We start from the raw sequence: 23,290 nt of genomic DNA on the forward strand, positions 1-23,290 counted from the left end.
GAACAGGTTTTTGCTACTTTCGAATCATTTGAGGCATGTGACTTTATCTTAGAAGTACTATAAAATTACATATTGCAGAGAGAACACAGAAGTGGTACCAGACTACCAGCAGCAAGGTACACATTGACTCGACATGCTATTAAAAAAATAACTGCATAGAGAGAAAACAATAAACAATTCAGAAGATGAAAAAGTTTAGTTGAACACTTGCTGATCAAGCTGACCACAGACCAGCCAGTTGGCACTGTTAGCATTGTAGCAATCAGGTCTAGCTCACAAACAAACCATAGAGAGGAGGCTAGCCACTGTATGATATGTATTTTGGTCCACTGTGCCGACCTAACCTAAAAAACAGTAGACAATGAAAAATAAGACAGAAAGAGACAATTATTAAACCCGCTGGACATACGTTCAAACTATTTTACTCCATTTAAAGGTTGTCTGTTTGAACACCAGGTAACCGCTCCACTTCCTCCTGGCAGTGGCGAGAAAAAAAAAAGAGGAGACCAGCTTTCTGTTATGCATCCCAAACTGAAACAAGGCCGTGGTAATTCTCACACTGTTACCAGTCCAGCGTTTATTCAATGGCAGCTGGTCCCACCATCTGGGAAAGTAATGCTGGGGCAAAACAAAACAGGTTACACCTTTGGCCATGCCAAGTCTGCTAGTGCCCCGCTCTGTCTACAAACTGAGAAAGGCTAATCATAATTTCACGCTCTGATTTGTCAAATCCCATTCCAGCACCGGAGGCACCAAGAAAACTTTTAAGTCAATAAATTTCATGCTGTACAGGATAACAGCACTTCCATATTGTTTCTATTGTCTTCCTTCTTGCTTTATCCCTCTTCACAGTGGGAGGGGACTGAATGGTTACATTTCTTGTTTGCAAGTGAAAAGAAAGCTGTAATTTTGACCAAAACATTTGGTCTACCATTAAGAATAGAACCCAGGAAACAAACTCTTATCCCCCGCATGCACACGTTTTACATTCATGCAAATGTTAACAGAGCATGGAGTGCCCTCGACAAACTGCAGGTGAGAGGAAGCTGAAACAAAAGCCTCTGTAACCCTAATGGCATCCCTTGTCATTAAGAGACCTTTGATGTATGTACTCAACAGAGTCTTTTATCTCATTCTTCCTCTCTGTGTCCCTACCAGGCTCAACCGGTTTCTTTATTAATGCCATCTTCAGGGAATGTTTCTTTTGCTCAGTCACTATACATCTGACATCTCATCTATGTCTCTTAACAGCATCACAATCCTGCAGGTTTAGGTGTCTGCTCGTCACCTCTGACTAAAAATTCTGAAAAAAACAGAATTGTTTTTGACTAACTATGGTATGCAGTCATCCTATAGAGTGATATATCCGAGTGTGTTATCAAAAGCACGTAAACTGCATTAAAAGAGTATTTGGCTGCACATGAAATGCGGTATTGAAACTCTCCCTTTGAACTCAAAGGATATAGAAACAGGACAATGTTGGCCTAATCGTGTTCTCTCTTTGAAGTGAGACATCACTATTAGGTGAAAAGGTAAGTATGCTTCTTTAGAAAATAAAGGCTTTTCATCATTTGTTAAGGCTGCGGTGCGAGCGATTTCCATAAAGGTGGTTTAAAACTTTGGATAACGGTGTTTGGGCTGCCTTGGATGTAGCTTTAATGAAAGTGCAGCAAATAGCTAAAAAATGGCAAGAATAACACCGGCAGTAACGTTAGCCACATTAAAGGAGCCCTCAGCGCTGCGCACCAGATGTTGACAGATTTAATGAGGGAAAACAAGAGGGAGCTGGATTTACAAAAAAAAAATGTATTAAAGAAAACACAGGTGTCAGGTCTCCTATGCTGACTTCACCGTCCCTCAGTGACCCAAAGGACGACCAGGAAGCTGCTGCTCATTAGGTCAGGACATTTTTCATTTAAATGATGACAGTATTTCATAACATTTGCCTTTTGCAACACATAATCAGCTATCCGAGGCAATTACATACACACCTCTGCTCACCTCCTCTCACATGCTAAAGCAGGCAATCAGCCAGGGAGTTAATTTGGCAGAGAAAAACAGGGGAAGAAACACACACTCTGGCACCATTTGTCACCACAGTCCAACCTTGTTATTCAAACTAGTGAGCCTATTTGAAATTCCTCTCTGTGGTAAAACAGGGCCAAAATAATCAAGGGAGCATGATCACACTTAATTGATTCAGTGTACTTTTAAGATGCACTACAGGGTGCTGGGGTGACCTATTTCAGACTGCTCTTCAGAGGAACCAACTATCCCAGCAAGGGAGTAACGCACAACAAGGATTTTAATTATTGCAGGATCTGCGGCTACAACCGGAGGTGAAATGCTTCTGAACTAACTGTGGCACCACATTATACCACTGCCAGTGGTCTGGGGGGTTACTCTTTGAATTGTAGGATTTAAATATATTTAAATATGACAATATACTGAAAAAAAAGACTATGGATTAGTGATTCAAAAAGAAAAATCTGATTTTTTTTTGTTGCATGACATTTTTAAGGTAAATCTATTCAAGTACTTATAAATTAATAATAAAACTTAAACTAAAGCAAATGCTGCATAAAATGCTAATGCTAATAATATAATATACTAATTAAAAACTGTCTGAATTTCACATTGTGGTATTGAATTGAATATTTCTGTTACTTCCTGGACATGTTTGACCACAAACTCACTTCCTGTATCTGTGTCACATGGGCTTTGTCACTGTCCCACCCCTCCAGCAGTGCAGGTCCTGAGTCTATTGACTCCAGCTGGTGAAATGAACATGAGCACAGGGAGCTCGATGTAAAAATTTATGTAAAAACACATTTCCCATTTTTTTCACAAATTTGCCACGCCTCTACTGATTATACCACGTGCTGATGTTCCCACCCACACAACAGGACTGTTTTGCATGTTTGTGCTGCTTGTCATGTATCATATTTTTTGTGTAACGTTTTAATCTATATGAATTTCCCTCTACAAGCATTGTGGCTGTTTAAAACAACAAACAACATAGTTATGGTTGGGAAATTACAGGGTTTAAACCACAATGGTGTCAAGTGACTAAACCATCACTTGCAACAACTTTTAACAACTTTAAGCCAAGGACTGTAACCTTATAGTTCACTATAAGAAGCAGAGATCAGACATACGGACAGTTGTTGATGAGTCAGTCCACAGTGTCTCGGCCTGAGTTTGACCCTCTCAGCACTGAGCAGCAGGATTCTATAACCTCTTTGGGTTTTTTCAAACCCGGCAGGATTCATGTGAATCTGAACCTAAGTGAAGCCAGTCTCGCTATCAAGGCAGAGCTCTAATGTTTTCCCCACTGAGTATAAGGAGGATGAGATCCTCAGTCATACCACCCTACTCTTCCTATTAAGATCAAAATCTCCTCTCAGGCCCTCGGGTGTCAACAAAGGGAGATGCAGTAAATGATATGCAAATTGAAAAGAAAAAAAAAAAGCTCTACAAATCAACTCGCCAGCCCTGCATTTCCGACACTTCACATCTTAAAAGAAAATTCCTGTATTTGGGGTGAAATTCAAAGTGAGGTCTGGCTCTACTCTCTGTGAAGCTATGTGTGGTGATTCTAGCACTCAGACAGCACAAAGCCCCTCTAACTACAGGCAACTCGCTGAGGGAGAACCCGTCGAAAGAGTTCTGGGGGTTTCACAAGGATTTGTCTCTGGATCCTGCTTAGACAATAGACATAATGCTGTAAAATAGGTAGATGTTTCCATGTCAGGTTAACACTGCAGGGTTCAGAGGCTGGCTGCCTGCACAATGAGGTTTTTAAAATAGAGCAGTGTAGAGCAATGATGGGTCTATTAATCCATTAGTAAAATGAAATATATCAATGCAGAACTGAAAACATGTGCTGGCTAAAGCTTTAGAGCTTTACTTCAGCTCATTATAAACTGAATATTCAGGGTTTTTGACCTTTGATAAGCCAGTTGAAGACATAATGCTTGTCTCAGATATTTGGAACTCATTTAAACATGACAGCCACGGAAGAATCAATCAATAAAACAATTAAAAGATTAAAGGATGACATCTTAAATATATGGCACACTATGAGTGGGTGTTCTATTGTGACTTTGCACAATGTTTTTATTAATGAGTCTGCTTCATAGGGCTGTATTCCTTCTGTCATTAATCTATTTATTGATGCAACATCTGTACCCCTTCACAGCCTTTATTAAGCTCAATATTGTGTTTTTTTTGCAGTATTTATGTAAAACAATGGCATAAATTTTGCGCAACACCAGTAAGTCAAGACCAGAAATATGCGTGATGTTTGCACAAGTAGGAAGTTGCAAAATTGAGCATGTCGCCCTATTATTAAGAATAATATTGTAAAAGGAAAGTGGCACAGAGCCTTTAGAAAACTATCACTACAATGTTCCTGCACGCTTCTTTCTGACCACTCTGCACTAAGACATGTACACCTCACTTATTCTGCACCACTGCTACTCGCTCCAAAGCACATCCAACACTGAAGATGTTCTTTGGAGTGTCTGTCTACGTGTCTAAGACGTCTGTCTTACCGGCTGACATGGTTGTATGGCTCAGCTCTGACTGACGAGAGAGGCCCACTAGAAAGGGTGGGAGGGGGGAGCGGTCGCATACTCTTCCTCGGGGATTGACTCCACAGTTGACAGTAATTTGTAGTACTCATCCTCTCCATCCAGCACTTTGATTTGACTGTGATGTGAGAGAAAAAGAAGAAGAAAGTGGAGAGAAGTTAGAGCGGTGCTACAGTTCTCCTGATGTAGGCCTTTAGAATAAAAACAATATTTGCAGATGCAATGATATGGCGTTCTCTTACTGCTCTGCAGCAAGATGTCATTTATAGTACAAATACAAGTTAGACCTTCAACAATTAAAATTAGCTTGCTGACAAAGGCCTAATATGTAAACCCCCTCTCTAATGACGCAGAGCATCTCCTCATAAAAAGCCTGTTATTTTGGGCTCTCCATTTACATTATAAGAAAACAACTCCATTTCTGGATTCTCCTATTCCACAAAGGGCCTGCTCTGTTTAGAGCTGCTCTAAGTAGGAAGGCAGTTATTTACCCAAGTTTTCTCGGCTTCCTCTTGCTCCCCTGGTAATCCAGAGTTCTCTGAGGAAAGGGCCAAGAGCACACAGTCAAAAGATGAGCAGAGAGTCATTAATTTTTAATTCAAAGTGATTTTGTGTTGAATGCGAGCAGATGCTGATAATATCAGAAGTCACAGCATAATTTTTTTCTGATCAAAGGGCTCAAGTGAGTCTGATGAAGCATGCATCTTGCTCAGCTTTGATAAACCACATCAATTATTCACCGTGAAGGCAGACATCCTGACATGAAAGCAACAGATAAAGAGCATAAGCACATGTTCAAGACAAGAGGCAGAGAAGCGTGGGGGTGGGGCTCCAGGGTCTGGCACAGGTAGGTTTAATTGTATTATCATGTGGAACCAAAGTCAGACAAAGGCCTTTATCGGCACTTTGAACTCACATTTAGCTGGTTGTAGTACAGGCTGTCTTCAGGGCTGTTGAGAAGCTTGGGCTGCTGGCCCCGCCGGCGAGGAGTTCTCTGTTGCAGCTTCATCACTGGACCTGCAACAGAGGAAAAATGAGGGCAGTGATCCAACCAGGCAAAACAACAACAACACGATAGTGACGATGACGACGGCAGCAGCAGCAGCATCAGCAGCACACAGATCCAGCCCTGCACTTTTTAAATCTGCACCTCTGTGTGACAGAAACATTTTAAATTTACTTAACTGAGATTATGTAATTACACTGATGAGATGACTCAATCTCAGCTTAATATTACACCAAACCACACATATAATAATATCTCTCCTCACAGGTGCACAGCAGGCTGCACATGGAAGCAGGCGGGGGTGAAGTTTACTACCAGTGAACTACACCCACATAAAGATAGAGGAGTAGTTCTGAAATGGGCCCGCTGACAGCAGAACAACTAATGTGGCTAATGCACAGAATAATAGAGAAACGTCATTTACCAAACACCAGCTCATATGTTAACACTGCAGACCAACGCCACTGAAAACATGGTATTGTGTTTCAGCCAGGCTCACTGGACACTGTCAATACTGTGTTATTATAACACATAGACATTTGGGTCTAAAGCCCTGATATGTTAATTAAATAACCATTTTTATTATTTAATCTGAGGAGAAAAAAAACTTTTTAAACACGTATCTCAAAGATAGGGGTGTGTATTTTGTATTTTGATTTATTAATGAGCCTTGTAGAGAATTGTGTTTTCTTATTTTCTTGTTTGCTTCCTGCTCAAGATTTAGCAAAACTTATTACTGAAAGTCCAACTTCTGCTGCGTCTGATTTGAATCCATACTAACTCTGTCACTGTGTTAGCACTGCTCATATGGATAAACATTATTTAGAGCTGAATAGAGAGAAATAACAGGTCGAGGTGAGCCAGAAAAGGGATAAAAACCCTTAACCCATTTTTATTTGACCCTTGACAATCTAACCAAATAGAGGAAGCAGACTTTCACCTTCCAAACAGCGCCACAGAGTGAGTTTTCTTTTACTGAATCTTTGGCAGCGTAAAGTTGTTTTCACTGATTGTTCAAAACAGTGTGTATAGATGAATGAATTATTCATTGCACCACAGATGGTGGAATCTTATTGAGATAAATATAATGAGCTATGTGATAATGTGGTAATTTTAACTTAAGACAATCACGAGGGCTCCTTTAACTACGGCTCACTGCGGGTTTCAAAATTCATTGGATACAAAAGTGTGTTTTAAAGCTGAGACACCTTTACAAGGAAGCATCTATATTTAATGCCTGATAACGTTTCATCTTCTTCGCCTGCGTTGCGGGTGAGACAGGACACTTCTTCATCATCTCTTGCTACCTCTGCTTCTCTACCTTGACTAAAGCTGCATTTGCTCTTTCCATCTTAACACTACTTTGTACTCACTTTGAACAGACCTCATCACATCTCAATCCTATACATCAAAGAGCAGGGTCCCCCCTCCGCCCCTTCAATCTCTCCATGGCTTTCTCCATGTTATTCAAACCAGCACAGGTTTACTAAAGTCACACTCAGTAAATGCCCAGAAAGTTCCTGTCAGTTCAGAGATATTAGCTAACTTACACCGTGAATCTTATCTGTCCGTGCCTCAGAGGTGCTAACTGTCCACCATGTGAATCCATGTAACCCTGAGTATTGGAGGATATCTGGAGAAATGCACAGAGAGAAATGGGCTAAAAACAGCTGTGAGTATTCCTCTGAACAAAGTAGCACTTAGACACTCAGAGGTTTGAATCTTAATACATATGTTACATATGTTGTTGTTTAGTTTTTATAATCGGTTCCTGATATAATGTCTGTACCGCACATCTTAGTTGAACAATGTCTGTATGTAGGACATTGTTCTGTTAATGATTTTCATAAGCAAACATTGTATTCCCCTGAAATAGCATCAAAGCACTCAATCAAAAATAATGAAACCAAATGTCCTTGAGAAAACTTTTCAAATGAATGAATGTATATTGTACCATAGTTTGCACAGTCTCCTGGTGTTTTCACAAACGTACACCTTTGTAAAATGCAATATATATATATATATATATATATATATATATATATATATATATATATATATATATATATAAATATTGATATTCAGTGTAATCGTGGCATATAAAGTCTAAGTAACAATCTGCAGTTTCATACTGATGTTGTAGTTGGGATTAAAATGTTCATATCCACAATCTTGACTAAAGTCTCTACAGCAAGTGAAAGCTAAACCTACCACCCAGCTGTAATGACAACCGCTGCCAGTGAGTTTACTCAGCTGCTGCTAAATAGTATTAATTCTGTGAGTTGGCCAAACAGCAGAAGTAAATCTCTGCTGCTGCCTGATCAACATGTTCTCTCCCAAGTATAAAATGTCTTTGTGAAAGAAGAATCATTACTCTGTAGAGCTCATTTTCAGCAATGAAAGCAGCTGTTATTATGTAAATACTATGGGCTTTTTTCATGGCAGGTTTTTTTGCAGAGATGGAATTAAAATTTCTCTTACAATTCTCATTAAACAGGTAGCAGAGTGCTGATTAGTTTATTTTATCTGTAGTTTTATGACAGTGTGACATCATATGTGTTATTCATTATCATTGCTATTGAGGAAGTCCCACCTCTTCTGTTGCACAACCATGTAATCGCATTTCATAAAAAATACAATGGTGACAGAACAATCACTGTGAAGTTTCAGAACTCTATAGCTTTGGCTTAATAAAACTATTTTGTTTAAATACTCTGCACATTTGTTTCTGTTATTACATGTGAAAACACAATAAGATGCTAAAGTTGCCCAGTTGCTGGACCAACCACTGCATCTCTGGCAGGAGGTTCAGCCTCACAATTTATCCCTTCTGACCTGCAGCGATTAGAGTGTGTAGCAGATCAGAGGATGGGTCAGGCCTTCCATCTCTGTGGCTGTATTTGGGAAATCACTGTCATTTGATCCAGGCTAGCCCCAGAGGAATGCTGCTCCTGCAGATATATTACAGTCAGCGAGGCTGCCAAACTGGCTTCTGGCATGGGAGCAGGGCTTGGACATGGGCAGGCAGAGCTGGGAAGGGGTCAGGCAGTGGCTCACACCGGGGGTTTGCTAAATGATCGTGGGTAACGTCTGCTGTTTAGGGTGGGGAGGAATAACGGTCAACTGGGAATACAGAAGCAGCGCGTTTCATACAATATTGATTTCTCCCTATAAAAAGAAATCCAAGCAGAGTTTGCTCTTCTTGCTGAGAGACTTACATATTGTACATGTTTGCTTCTTGAGATAAAAAGGGCTGGAATTTTTTTTCCTTTTTTTTGAGATAGGTACTACTTTCATTTTCAAAGAGTAACAGATGAGTCGTCTCTAAATACCACTTTGAAATCCCTTGAAAATCAGAATGGCGCTCAGAAACAACATGAAAGAGCTGCTAAAAGGGATTTTTAGTGGAATAAATTAGAGATGTATTGATTTACTTCATGTCACGTGTCACAATCACCTGACTTCTCCCAGACCACAGAGAACCACTTGGGCTTTGTTTATTCAGATGGAGGGAGCAGAGGCACCAAAAGGCATGGATTATAAGGAAAAATCATCAGCTGGGCCCTTTGATGTCTAAATGAGGCATGTGCAACCCAGACCCCTCTCTTTACCTCACAACCGCCTCTTCACAAGCATGCACGCACACATAAACCTACACACATGCAGACAAACACGCACAAACACCGACATTACTCCACAGTGGCAAACAAAGACTTTAAAGACATATCTTAAGCTGGAGAGGATTTCTACAACTTTCCAGGGAGCCTTCCTTCATGTCGGACATCATTCTTTCATAATATCTCATGTGCTTTAAATTAGAAGCCAAACTAATCAAGTCCTGCAGATAATGCAGAAAAAGGGCACTTCCTGCATCTGTTTTCACTAATGCAAGCAAAGGATGTTGTTACTTACAAGCAATTTTTCACACTGAAATCAATCATTTCCCCTGACAGCAATTTTGGAACTTTGACTCCTGGAGAAATGTTTGCACGGCACAGAAATCTCTGAACTTTGTAGAAATCCATCATTTGTCAGAACAAACTAACATGTGTGTAATTAATAACCGTGACCTTGCAGGATGAGGAAACGGTGAGAAGACACGAATGACAAGACAAATAATAAAAAATACTCTCTACTGATCAATATAATTAAGTATATTAAATCTATGTCATCAATAATAACAAAGTAATAAGGGTTTGTGTTATAACTTTGTTAAAGTACATCAAGTGACTCAATATACATGTGCAAAATTACAGAGAACTCTCAGTACCATTTTCCACCTTGATTTTATGTCTGAGGAGATTATTCTGTTGGAATTGTGATGATGAGTAGTTTGGAAGTACATCCTGTTAACTACTCCCACTGACATTAAGAGGATTACGTAGGTAGCGTCAGACAGAGGCAACTCCTTCCGTTAAGTTGAGTCTTTCCTATCCCTTCCAAATCTCTGCTGCCGCTACGTCAAGCCTGTAATTTGCCTAAAACTGAAGGCATCCGGTTGAGACATGGTGATACGCAGAGACAGACAGATAAATCAAAAAGGCTGAGAGACAGCGAGAGGGAGGGAGAGTATTTGTCTAGAGTACATGGAGAGGGTGGATCATTTGTCTGGCAGATGCATGTTGATATGGTGATGCTGCTGCTGCTGCTTGGTGGAGGGTTGTGGAGCAGCACCTGGTGGCTGCAAACCTTGTGGGAGGACATGTGGGAAAATGTTTAAGAGCCGAAGGAGGGAGAGGGAAGTGAGATGTACTTGTGAATGTGGGATGACCTCAGAGTGGGTAAAAAAAAAAAAAACTGCACCCACATTTCCAGTCAGCTCTCCCAGCTGCAGCTATAAACTCCAGAGAGAGCTGAGGGCAACAAACAAAATCAATTCTTATTGACTGCAGTGTGTTATGCACCGAGGGGACACAACTATAACCATTAAGGCAACATAACTTCAACTGTTTTCTTCTTTCTTCTTGTCGTTTCATCCTTTCAAGCGGCCAGGTTAACTATCTTCTAAAGGCACAGAGGTAATTGGGCCCTGTGTTGTGACTCCACTTTATCGCTGTCTCTCTCTTGACATGTATGTTTACCACAACTATAATCTTCAAAAAGCCTGTTAACATAAGTAGCTCAGCTTTCATAAACCATAAAGTCAGCTCTGACTGATCCTCTGCACCATCCTGTTTACCACGCTGAGGAGCATAAGCAGCACTCTGATCATATCTGCTGCTTGCTAGCAAAGGCTTTCTTTCTGCATGCGTCTCGGTGACTCATTTCTAAACATGTTGTATTAATATTCAGGCGCGGGAGACAGGTGACGAGAGGTGACAGCCACTTGAATGTGCAGCTTACATGACTACACTGTGTATGTGTAACTTCTTTTACTGCCAAAACATGGGGGAATCAAAGGTTGTTGGTGCAGAAAAGTGCTTTAATGCTCTCTTCTCACCACCAAATACAGCTACAGCTAAACAGATGCATCCAAATCAGCCCGCTGTGTCTCATGTATTTTACATAAAATGGGCACAGTAGCTCACTGGATCGCCTAGAAAAGCTTCAGCGTCCGTCAAACACATTGAAAGGTTCCAGGTCACGCCCTGGTGTTTGGGCATTAATGGGAGCAGGGCACATGGTGTGTGTGCGAGTGTGTGTGCGACTGTGTGTCTGGAGGGGTGGAGTAATTTGATTTCCATGGCTAATTTTCTGTTTTTTCTCTACTGGTGTCCTGAAACACTCCAGGTCGAACTCCAGCCTGAGAGAACTGACGCGATCACCAGAGGCGACAGCAGGATGAGACACAGGAAGGAGCCTGGTCTCCAAACATCTGGCAGGGCAAGGCTTCCATAACTCGCTCAACCTTCAGGACGAAAAAAAAAGACCCTCAGATCTGCAGGGATCAAAGTGTGCCCTGGGTGCCTGAGCCACCGTGGCCTCCCTCAACATATTCAAATAGGGTTTCCTGAAAGACGCCTGAGCCACAAGCAGATCTCAGAACATGAACGAAGCAGGAAAAGAGGCGATGCTAAAGACCTTAAAATCTGTATGCAAAATATCTAAAGGAGTTTTTTGTCAGGAAATTTAAATATAACAGAACTGTCAAATGTTTTTAGGTGCTCAAGGCTGACGTAGCCAGTGTAGAGACTGTTCAGTTTACCAGGTTACAAAAAGCAGTGTGCTGCAATCAAAATGACACGAGGAAGGTCGCTATTAGTTAAATCTAAAAGGTCACAGGATCACAGTGAAAGTCACCTCATTTTTCTTTATTTCAGAGCAGCAATCTGACCATCATCCCATTTCTATGTGCACATGGAAGTATCAGAAAACAGACAAGGAAACGCCGAAATTTGAGAAAAAATCCTCTAATTTACAAAAAAGTTTTATGCATGCTTGAGGTGTCTTTTTTGACAAAAAGTAACTGATGTGTAAAATAAAATATTTTGACGTATCAAACATTAATCGCACATATTAGAAGAAGGTTGACCAGGCATGACAGCTGTTTCTGCTGACAGCGTGTTTTCAGATACCCATTACGCATGAAATATTCACTGAGGAGACAAAAACTTTACAGTAACATCAGACAGTCAACAACAGTGAAATACTGCCTGCCAAGCTAATGTGTTTCCAATTTGTAACCTCTACCTCTCCTCCTTTTTGTGCAGGCATAGTACGGTATACTGCCATGAAACTAACGTAGTTTATCCACATACATCTAATTTGAAACTGTCACAGGATTTTACACAATTTCCCCATTGTGGGACTAATAAAGCTATTCTTAATCTTAATTTACTTCACATGGAAACCAGGTAAGTGATTCTATGTGTTTCTACTGATATTTATTTATTCTGTTTGTAGTCACTTGTTGTTGCTTTTTGATTTGGATATTTCTACCTCCCCAAGATTCAAATCAATTAATCATAAGGCTCATAACTATAGATAATGTTATCTATAGTCAGTATAGCTGCAAAATAAGAAGACAATAAGAAGAACTGTAGTAAAAATGGTTGATGTGATGTTTACAGTCCTTATCTTTAAGTTAATTCTTAAAAATACAAAAACGACGAAATAATAAGAATTCAACTATTTCAAAACTTTGTGCTGTTGACTGGAAGTTCAAGTGATTCAGGATAAAACAAACATTTGAACCCTCTCACTGGCATTCCCTGCTCTTTCTCTCCATGATCACTCTGACATTATAAATTCATCAAACACTGCCTCCTTTCAGCAGCCCTGATGCCTGGTAGCGGGGGTCACCTGTATGCAGCATTACCGAATTAGCCGCTATCTAACCCAGACCTGCTGTGGCGTGCTGACACTAATCCCAGGCCCGCTGGAGAGCCCTGTCTGTGTTACATTATCATGTCTAATCCCCATAATCTCTCAGCCACACTGCTAAACGCTATTCCACCTCCGTCTCTTACCTCATACCCCTCTAATAACATTAATGAAGGGCCGAGCCCCATTACCGAGGCTACCCCCTCGTGGTGGGCTGGGTGACGGCCGTAATCAGAGGCCCCCTGCACAGCCACCCACTCAGCCTTCCAGGCAGCAGGAATTAATGTAATTCATCGCCCAGGGCTAAAAGCAAACCAAACATATGTTCAACAAATCAGGGTTTGTGTATTTTCTTGTCACTGTTACTGTGCAGGTCTATTAGAGTCACTGATGAGATCCTTAGCGAAGGGCCCGCCATGCGGGAGAATGGAAGCTTTGAAGTGCTCGTGCCACTTCGAAAGCCCCCCCACTTACCATGAGACGTTTATGATGAGCTGACCTGGGTTATTATAATACCACAGAAATGATCACCCATAATGCCTCTCTCTTTTGCTGTCAACAAAGAATGGCAGCAGAGGATTGGTTGAGATGAAAGGTTGAAAGGGGTCCCGTATTAAAAATGGCACTTTATCCATTAAAGCGGGATTTCTGCTGTCTCTTTGTGTAATTACCTGCACCCGCCAGCTCTGTGCTCAGGCTTACCTTGTTTACACTGCATGTCTCGCAGTCTAGCTGTCTCCCTGCAAGGCTTCGTTACACTGTCTTCTGCTCTGCCTTTGTCTCTCTTGATGTCTTTCACTTGTCTTTCTTGGCTGTCAGGGGCAACCTTGAAAGAGGAGGCGTAAACACACGCAGAAGAGCAATGTCAATGAAAGCACAGGATGAACAGATACAAGTTAAAGCAAGCTCTGTGATGTGTGTGTGTGTTTTTTTTCCTTTTCAATTTAAGCATGTAGATGTTGTATTCATTTATTTACAATTTACAATTTGGCACTCATAACTCAAACCCATTAATGTGCTTTGCAATGTTAATCAAATGCTAATGCAATTGCATATCCCCCTTTACTAGCCCTACCTCCTAGCAAACAGCACCACACTGACTTAATTGTGAGGGGAAAAACAGCACATACAGACTTCCTCTCATATTTAATTTTATCTTTGAATAAAAGAGCTATAGGAAAGTATTAATCTGCTTAACATTTCTAAGTACATCCTCCAAAGGATTTTGCTTTTTTAATCTTACATATGCTCAGCAGAGTTACTGGCAAAAACTGTACATTTTCCTCATTTCATCCTTTCAACATCAAATGGTGAGCAGCAAAAATTGGATCAGACTTCAAAGACTGTGATGTGCTCCAAGTCACGGAGTGGCTCTTCTATTTCACATATTGAATCCGAGCAGGATATCAAAGTGCTACCAAAGAACCTCAGGTCTTTACTAAAAAAGGGGTCTAACATCTGTAGAAAGAGGAGCGCAAAGACAAATCACCTCGGGGAAGAGCGAGCATTTATTCTCAGCCGTGAATTTCCAGCCTTTTGATTCTCTCGTTCCTGTACCACCCTGTCTTCTCCGCTGAGATGAAGGTTGGAGCAAGAGAGCTCTTTTGTCTCAAGGACTCAAAAAAATTCCCAAAGAATAATCTGGGTTAAAGCTGCTTTGTAGAGGAGCAGCGTTTTACATACACGGCTAAAGCAGGGCATGAGGAAATGTTCACTGATATTCTGATACTTACATTTCCTTTATGCATTTTCTCTGTATGTGGCTCTTTGCTCTTGCACCTGTGAATGTAAGAAGTATGTTTAACTGTAATGAAAACAACATTAAATGCTTAAATGCATAGCAGTCCAGATCGATGCTTGTTTCGTGATTTAAACAAACAAAACAAAACAATTCTTGTTATGCAATTTGCTGCACACACGACGGCGACATGTTTCTGTGCCTAATCACTTGTGTTACATTATTTAAAAAAACAAAGAGACAACATCAGCTCATGCACACAATGCTGCATGCCAGTCACAGTCATGCTTCAGGTCTACAACAAAAATCTCATCCAGTTTGGAGCTGGTGATGCAACTGCAGGCTCTGCTGCTGTTTGGATGCAAAGGCAGAATTCATGTGTGGCAGAAAGAAGGGATATCAAAAGGGAAAAGAACAGCATGTAGGTGAGAACATGGATCTTGCAGGAGGAAAATGGGCCAGATCATGTCAAAATAAATATATATGGAGAGATTCCAGCACTGATTAAACAGAATTGTTAAGTGGAGGTTTGAAGTTTTTTTTTTCTCACTAAGGAATATGATTGTAAACATGGAGAGAAAAATCCCAGATGAGGCTCCGCTCAGTTCGAGTATACAACGAGCATAACATTTTCAGATGTGTAAATCTCTTTTTTTTGAGTCAGTGTCTAGAGAAAAAGACACAACATTGACCAAAAGTCACCAAAGGTTTGAATGAGATTGCTCGGGTAAACTGGCTTAGGCGGTCCATGTGTAATTTTTAGGAGCAAAAATCTTCATTCAAAATAATTCAAGAGTGCTCAGAAATGTTTTAGTAAGGAATTTGTTTTAATTCTTCAAAGCTGTGCTGCAGAGCAAGGCTCAGCATAGAGCTAAAAGCCGCCATCGACACCTCGTGCTGCTGTTCAGTCAGTGGCTGCTCTCTCTCTCTCTTACCACATACTTTCTTAATGACTGGCCTGCCCATATGCTGAATAAACACAAAGTCCTCTGCTCGTACATCTGGAGACCAGCGCAGCGCCCAGCCCCATTTGTGGTTAGACAAGTGTGCTATCTTGGTGGAAAGTTATTTATTACGTTTATAAAACTGAAGGAGGTGGTGCACTGGGAGGAGCTTTCTCCTTTGGGTCAAAAAACAGTACATTACAGGGTAAAAGCAGCCTGCACAGGAGGGCGGAAGATGACTGACAGGTATGTATGTGTGAAATCTAAGCTGTATCTACTGGTTATTTTCAGCTAAATGTGATGGTTGAAAGAAAAAAAAAATCGGAGAAAAGAAAATATGTCATCAAGGAGACCCTGAAGGACAAAGGATGCCAAGGCTTTACCCCATATGCTCCTCCTTGGTGGTCTTTCCTCCAGCCTCAGGGTGATATCTGTCCCTCTGAGGTCCTTGGTCCCTACGCACCCGATGGCCCCTGTAAGCTGCACAGGATATAAGTGTCAGACATATTCTCACCATTTTCTTCCTATAGTCATTCATGCAGTAAACAAATTATTACTTATTAAATATTGCCTGCCGATTTTGTATTAAAAACACTACATTAGTATGAATGAAGTGAAATGTGGTTGCTGGTGGTGCTGAAGAGGGAAGACATGGCCTGATTATTGAGACATACTGGGCTCTGATGGATGGTAAACGGAGCCTGCTGACTTACTTTGTCAATGGGCTTTGTGTTTTTCTGGTAAAATTATATGCACAGGAAAAGAAAGCTCAAGTACATTGTTGAGCAATGGTTCTATTTTGCATGGTCTAATCTGATCGATGGTGAGCATGTCCCCCAGGCCCTGCTGAGATCTGAGAAGCCACCAGGCTCATACATTTGAAAGGCATCTGTTTATTTTCAGAATGCAAATGCAGCCCACCTCAAAGGCTATAAGCTGCAGAGAACACACAATGTGAATGTGCTGGAGTGCTCCGCCGGGGGCTGAGGCCCCACTTATGTCAGGTTCAGGCTCCCTTTCACCCCCCCTCCAGTGAACCCCAGCGGCCACACACAAACACACTCGTCTAAAAAAGAAAAGCAGCGGCGACAGAAAGGCTTTCCTCACACCAAAACCATGTTTACCCATTCTGCAGCTTTATTTACAAGGGTTTAATGGAGGACATTTACACAAGGTGTGCAGGCGACTGAGATGCTCCATGTGCCAGATGAGGGCAGCCCTTAGGAGAGCCAGGGGAAACAATGCCAAATCTCCTCCCCCTGCCCTCCTCTCTCCTGCCCCTTTTGGCACCCTCCCCTGTCCTCCAGTGAGAGGCTCCAAGGAGGGAGGGGGGCTGGGAAGGTTAATGTGCCCACTTTGATCTTCGTCAAGGCACACTGAGTAAGAATTAATTTACATTTCAGATGAAAAGGTTGACAGTATAAAAAGGCATCTTGTTTCTGGTATGTGAGAGCTGTGTAATAGGCCAGGAATTTGAGAGAGGAAGTCGTGAGGAAACAGAAGGGATAAGCCCCTCTCTTGCCGTTACTGGGAAAGAGATGAAAGGAAAAAAAGGATCTCAGTATGCACTGTTCTTCTGAAACATGGGGACCAAATGCTGCCCAAACTTTCAAAAGCTTTTTTGTATGCATTATTAATTAATTATTACTATTTCGTGGGCCACTCGTGGAGATCAAAAAGGTGTGTTTCACAAAGATGTAAAGTTTCAGGGCCTTTATCTCTCCTCCTCTTGAAAAAGTATGAAGAAAAAGTGGCACATATTTCCACCGGACATGAGAATGCACTTGAATATATGACCGAACTTCAGAATAAAATGTATTTCTTTTTTTTACCTGACTGTATGCGGATAGCGGCCTCTTCCCGCTCCTTTTTGATTTGCTTGAGGTGCTGCCGAGCAACATAGCCCCTCCAGGCTAGAGAAAAAAGAAAACCGTGTGAGCGCCACAGAGAGAGAGAGAGCTGGAGAGAGAGAGAGATTGCTGACCTACCTCTGTGAAACAAAATAGACTACATATACTACACAAGATCCCACTTCAAAACACTGCTAAACCAGGTGGCAGAGGGATGGATCCCTTTGAACTCTCTGAGGTCTTATTGTCTGCTCTGAAGCATTGCTCTTAACCCTCCTAGGTCAAGCTGTGGTTATCAAACTATCTCTTTCATAAAGACTCACAGACACATAATACACCCAAGGTCATTAAGAAACCAGCAGTCATTTTCACATCTAATTTGCACCTGTTTCATCATTCTGTGATAAAAGAACACAGCAAAACTTTTCCCCTCATTTGCATATTTGTGACTTAAGTTTGAATAATGCCCTTCTTGTTTACAGATAAATTAACACCAGCATACCTGACTGGATGATGACGGCCCCGTGGATTCTCTTCTCTTTCTCTTTGCGGTAACGTCGGGCTCCCAGCCAGCCTTTCGTGTAAGCTTGCATCACCACCACGCGAGCTATCACCTCTCGCAGCAGCAGGTTCAGCTGCTCCACATGGTAATACTTCAAAAAAACCTGACGGGACATTTAGTCCTTCTTAGAACATCCATCACAAGGGTTTTGGTTCATGTTTATGCTCATGTTGCCCTACTGCATTGGTCTCAAATTTCTTCGTTATTCAATATTTCAGTGTCCTAATCACGCTACCTTTGTCTTTCCCAGCACCCAGTCTTCTAGTTTGGCCCGCTCCAGTATAGCAACTGCATTTTCTTTGCTGGTCTCAGGCATTTGGTGAGCCCGAAATGCAAGGTAGTAATATCTGTGAGAGATACAAAAGAGATCTGATGTAGTAACCACACATTAGGAACAGGGCTAATATTTTGTATTATAAATTTTGTATATATTTTAAATATGCACCAAGAAATTTGTTAAAAATTTAAAAAAAAATCACAACATTCTGAGTTGCAAAGGAAACAGTCACGTATTTACAACAGCAAAACTGTGAAATTGAGACAAGAGAAAAAAACATGTTGACAGCCTGGCAAAAAACTGTTGGTCTCTAGTGTCAATTTTCTCTTTTGTGACTACTGTACTTTATACAAGGCTTAAAGATTTGCATAATTATGGGTGTGGTCATTTTCACTGACAGGCTCCTACTTATCACTTAACCAAATTCTGTTGAGAAGAGCAGACAATAAATATTAACACACTATTGCACACAGTTGAGTCTGACTGAGACATCTTCAACAAAGGCCCATTGTTGGAGCTCTTTTGAACGGATCATCGTCTCTTATTTCAGTGGCCACGAGAAGATGCCCATCAGCTCAGACATATCAGTCTGCTGTTTAGTGCTCACACAGTCTGGATCTCTTCCCTGATCCCTCTTGTTATAGTTTACAAAATACCAGCATAGGACAGAGTGGCTCTAACTCTTTGCACAGGGACATCAAGGCTCCAGAACTACTGGTTCATCTCTCGTGTTCTGGCGTTGGTCAAAAAGAAGAACAACAACAAGAAGAAAAACTTCTTTGAACTCCCCTCCCCGCCTTAGTCTACAGCCTTTCATTCTAATTCCTGTTGATACCTGTTATTTCTTTGATGGTAAATACAAAGCACTGCAACATCAGACGAGCCTTTGATATGAGAGCACAAATTTAAATCAGTTTTCACTAAAGGTGCAGTTTAGCCATTCAGGCCTGTCTGTACGAATTCTGCCAGGCTCAGGTAGGATGATATGGATTCAATATTAAGGTTAAAATGTGGCAACACACACGGTTCCAGTTCACACAGTCGCTCTTCATACACAGCTGTGGCAGTGACAACAGGAAATCACCATGTCAGGTTATGTATGATCTTCTCAAAACACTAGGTGCTAAAGTGGGACATGTGAGGAAGCACCATCTGGTCAGTAGAAATTTAGTTTCACTAAAATTAAGCAACCCTTTTTAAAGCTTTCCTTTAAGCAGTGAGACTAACCAGCCATATCAAAGTCTCTTACTTGCCACAAGCCCAAGTTAATTAAAATTTATATCATCTTAAAGTCTTCACATTAGAGGTGGCTGAAATATTTTTCAAAGCAGCACTGATCAAACATAGGTTTTTTGGCATTTTCCCATAGACTTGTCTAAATGCGTGTGTGTATATTTTCCTTAAAATGAGGATGTTTAGGTATATACTTTTAAATTTGTCCTGTCCCATATTTTTAAAAACAAAAACAGCACCCTTGGAAAAAGCTGCCCCCCTTAATGATGAAACCTGTTTTAATTGTGTTCCTAAATAACACCAATGGGGCAAGGAGACTACATTTTCCAGGTCACTGAGTGTAAGAACAAACTCCTTATGAATAGTGAAAGGAAATCTATTAAAATGCATCACCCCTTATAATCATAGTTCCTCCCTGTTTGAGTTTTATCCATATTTTCCAGACTGGAGTATCCACCCAGTTAAAAGAGCTGTAGGATTTGTTCTTGCACTATCACTAATGACTGCCAATTAGTCAGCCTCTTGCTCTGCTCGACTTGTACCCCTATCTAATTAAAGAACCCGTGTTTTGTGTGATGCAGAGTGTGGCTCACTTGTTCAACACTATCTCTGGGGTTGTGTCAGCTCTCAGCATGTGCTGCGCAGTGGAAGTGCTATTTGGCTCAACACCGTTCTTACCTGTTGACAAACTCTTCAAACAGGATGCGGTGAGAGTAGCCTTGCCGGCGGATGTTCACCGTCTCCAGGATCCCCGTGTAGCGCAGCTGCACCAACACCCTCTCCTTGCAGAAGCGCAGTGCCTGTCTGTCGTCGTTGGGTTTGATGCAGCGCACAAAGTGCGGCTGGCCCACCACCATCTTGGAAAGCAAGTCCATCAGTGAATACTGCAGAAAACACAATGAGACAACAGTAAACAGTGGGTGAGGCGAGAACACCATAGACCAGTTAACATATGAATTATCAAAGTCCAATGGTGTAAGTTCAAATATGATGATTTGCACTTCAAAGAGAAACCAACTTGTTTCCAGACTCTCATAACAGTTCAAGCCGAATAGTAACTGGCAGTATTAATAAGTCCCAACAGGACTGCGCAGAGGTTTTAATTCTCATATAACAAAAAATGAATCATGGAAATATCAGAGATTTTTCCCTGTATACATTTCAACAGTAGTCAATATTCCTGTTTTACCTCTGGTACGAGTGGATGCAACACGATGTCTCTGGGCATCATTGTATTAGACAATACTTATACTTAGGTCCACAAACCTAAGGAAGGCACTCACTGATAAATAATTTGCTCACAAAATAACTGGTAAAGAGCCCTCACTAGTTGTATTGTAAAAGATTATTAATTAAATTAAAGTGAAGTTTATTCATAAAACATAACAAAGAAGAATACATCACAATTAAATCATCAGTAAGCTTGAGTGATGTGCAGAAGAGAAAGCAGTGAGTGCGTGGTATTAATGTAAAAATGTAGATCTTAAAATAAAAACTAAATACATTACTAACATGATATAGAAGTATTCTGTCTCCAGTGGCTATGTTCCACCATCGATTTAGCTTTAAACTGTCCATATTTAATGTTTCAATTTTGTTGATCTCATGAACTTTATAACCCTAAAGATGTTTTAAAAGATGGACTTTATAATCTCAAACCTTATTGTGTGTTTTTCTTTCTTACATAGCGCCTGTGCTTAGAGCACAATTCATTGCATGGGTACATTAATTGAATTATATCAGCAGGGATTATCCATGTTATGTAGAAAAACAAGTTATTTCTGTTTGCTTAGATAATCTTAAGTAATGGGCAGCTGAATTAAATGATCACCTACACGGAAATAAGAAGCCACTGTCTGTCTCCTCATGTTGGTGGTTTCTTCTGGGTGGCGCATCATTTCCATGGTGTCCACCTAAACACAAACATTAAACACACTTCATTAATAAACAGGCTGGACTGTGGTCCAGGAGCATCGCTGCAGAAGGAATGCAGCAGATTCAAATGAGGTGCTGTTTATTTGCAACATGCTGTCCGTGGTGGGATCTGCAGAAATAAAGGTAACATTACAGCAGGTTTCCTTCTTCTAAATGGGCCAGTTGGGAATCCACAGCTGTACTAACTGTGCCGTCTGTATAACATAGCCTCATAAACACTTAAAGCTAACAATCTAGAGAATAACTCTGCACTGCTGTGGGGCATGGGAAAATTGCAGAGCATTCTGAGTAATGAGACTAGCCATCACTAAGCAGACAGTCATCCCAATGACGACGGATTAACGAGGACACAATATAAGCTTTGTAATGGCCTTCGTAGTTCATGGCTTCATCAAAATTAATGATGCAATAGATATTTTATGGTAACTCTTCGTAGTAAAGTGCATATCTTAATACTTTATTTCATGCGCGTACAGAGAAAGAAAGGTACGTCAAACGCTCCCTGACACTTTCCTGTTCTGAAAGCAGATCATACAGAAATACAAATCGTTATCTGGGGCTCAACCATCACACCGCTTTAATCTGCTAACTTTTTATAAGTGTCAACTTTTCTGCAACTCTGATTGAGAACATGACGGCATACATATTACATCAGTCACACTGAGTTGTCATTAAGAAGTCCTCTCCTATTCAAGAATAACTGAGTAGGTGCTTAGAGGGAGTTCAAAGTAGAGCTACACTGTTTTTTCTCCAAATGTTGGCCCGTGTTTGTGACTCATATTGAATATTTCTATAATCTAAGACCCATCGCAGAGTATTTGTTTACATTAACATTGCAGACTTGTGGCTGTGTGGGGGGGAAAAAATAGTTCAAAAGAGATTATTTACATTTTCCAAAGCCAGACTGTGATTGATGTTGGAGGAGTGAAGCTGCACACGAATCAAAGTTAGAATTTCAGATTACATGTCTGGTTGATTTTAGTGAATTATATTTTTTTTCTAAAGAGTGCTGGCACTTTGGAGCTGGTGGTCCAAACATTTAGATTCAGAAACTATTTTTAACACAAGTCTTACCTTCAATAGGTATTTGGGAGACTTTGAGTAGAGCACATGTTGGCGAATACCATGGAAATAAAAGGAAGAGAAGAAGTGGAAAGACAAGAAGTGAAGAAACTGAAATGCACCTTAAAGGGTCTGTCTTTAAGGTAAATTTTGGGGTGAATGCATATGTTGTAGACCACTACACAGAAGTATAATACTGAGCAAGGAGGAAATTATGCAACTTTTCTCACAACTGAGCTGCTATTCCAGTTATAGTCTAACATCATGAGTGGCATACTCTGTAAGAACCTGGGTCTAATCATGGTTAATTAACATTATTGCAGCAATGAGAGAAATGTAGTGCTAACAAAACTATCACAGGTTCTTACCAAAGCATCTTCACACATTATATAAGCTGATTTTGGAGTGTCTACAAAAATAAACCTTAAAATTTAGAATACTGCCCATTAACAACAAAACAACAACAACATGTCTGAGATCCTGCTTTTATGTTGTAGACACTGAATGCCAGATGGCAAAGCTGCATCTCCACAAGCACGGCAGCAAACATAACAGGGTAGTCAATTAATGTGGCTATGCTTCACAGCGCAGGTTTTTACTGGGTCTCTTATGGTGCGATGCCTGTGAGCAACAAATAAAACGCATTATTGGCTTGCATGAGATGATTTGTCCTACAGCCTCACCTTGGTGCGTCCTGAATTGAGCTGCGGGGGCAGAGATCTGGAGGCAGCAGTGACCCGAGCCCTGGACGTCGCCAGGTTTCCTGTTGAACACGAAACCATTAATATGCAGACTTATTTAAAGCTTAGACTGCTGCCGCATGTA

At 40.9% G+C, this 23,290-nt stretch overlaps 1 protein-coding gene across 1 annotated transcript in view; it reads right to left on the minus strand.

Moving 5' to 3' along the window:
- myo3b (myosin IIIB) overlaps positions 1–23,290 on the minus strand; it is a 51,179-nt gene that overhangs the window by 1,177 nt on the left and 26,712 nt on the right. Inside the window, exons 23-34 of the mRNA XM_028393523.1 lie at positions 23,149–23,228; positions 21,304–21,381; positions 20,147–20,352; positions 18,194–18,305; positions 17,899–18,061; positions 17,379–17,459; positions 15,930–16,026; positions 14,598–14,643; positions 13,567–13,690; positions 5,512–5,612; positions 5,087–5,133; positions 4,557–4,713 (exon numbers count right to left, since the gene is read on the minus strand). Coding sequence (XP_028249324.1) covers positions 4,605–4,713; positions 5,087–5,133; positions 5,512–5,612; positions 13,567–13,690; positions 14,598–14,643; positions 15,930–16,026; positions 17,379–17,459; positions 17,899–18,061; positions 18,194–18,305; positions 20,147–20,352; positions 21,304–21,381; positions 23,149–23,228 — 1,244 coding nt within the window. The 3' untranslated portion in view covers positions 4,557–4,604. The remainder of the gene's footprint in view (positions 1–4,556; positions 4,714–5,086; positions 5,134–5,511; positions 5,613–13,566; positions 13,691–14,597; positions 14,644–15,929; positions 16,027–17,378; positions 17,460–17,898; positions 18,062–18,193; positions 18,306–20,146; positions 20,353–21,303; positions 21,382–23,148; positions 23,229–23,290) is intronic.

Source organism: Parambassis ranga, chromosome 21, assembly GCF_900634625.1.
Source record: "Parambassis ranga chromosome 21, fParRan2.1, whole genome shotgun sequence".
Lineage (NCBI taxonomy): Eukaryota > Metazoa > Chordata > Actinopteri > Ambassidae > Parambassis > Parambassis ranga.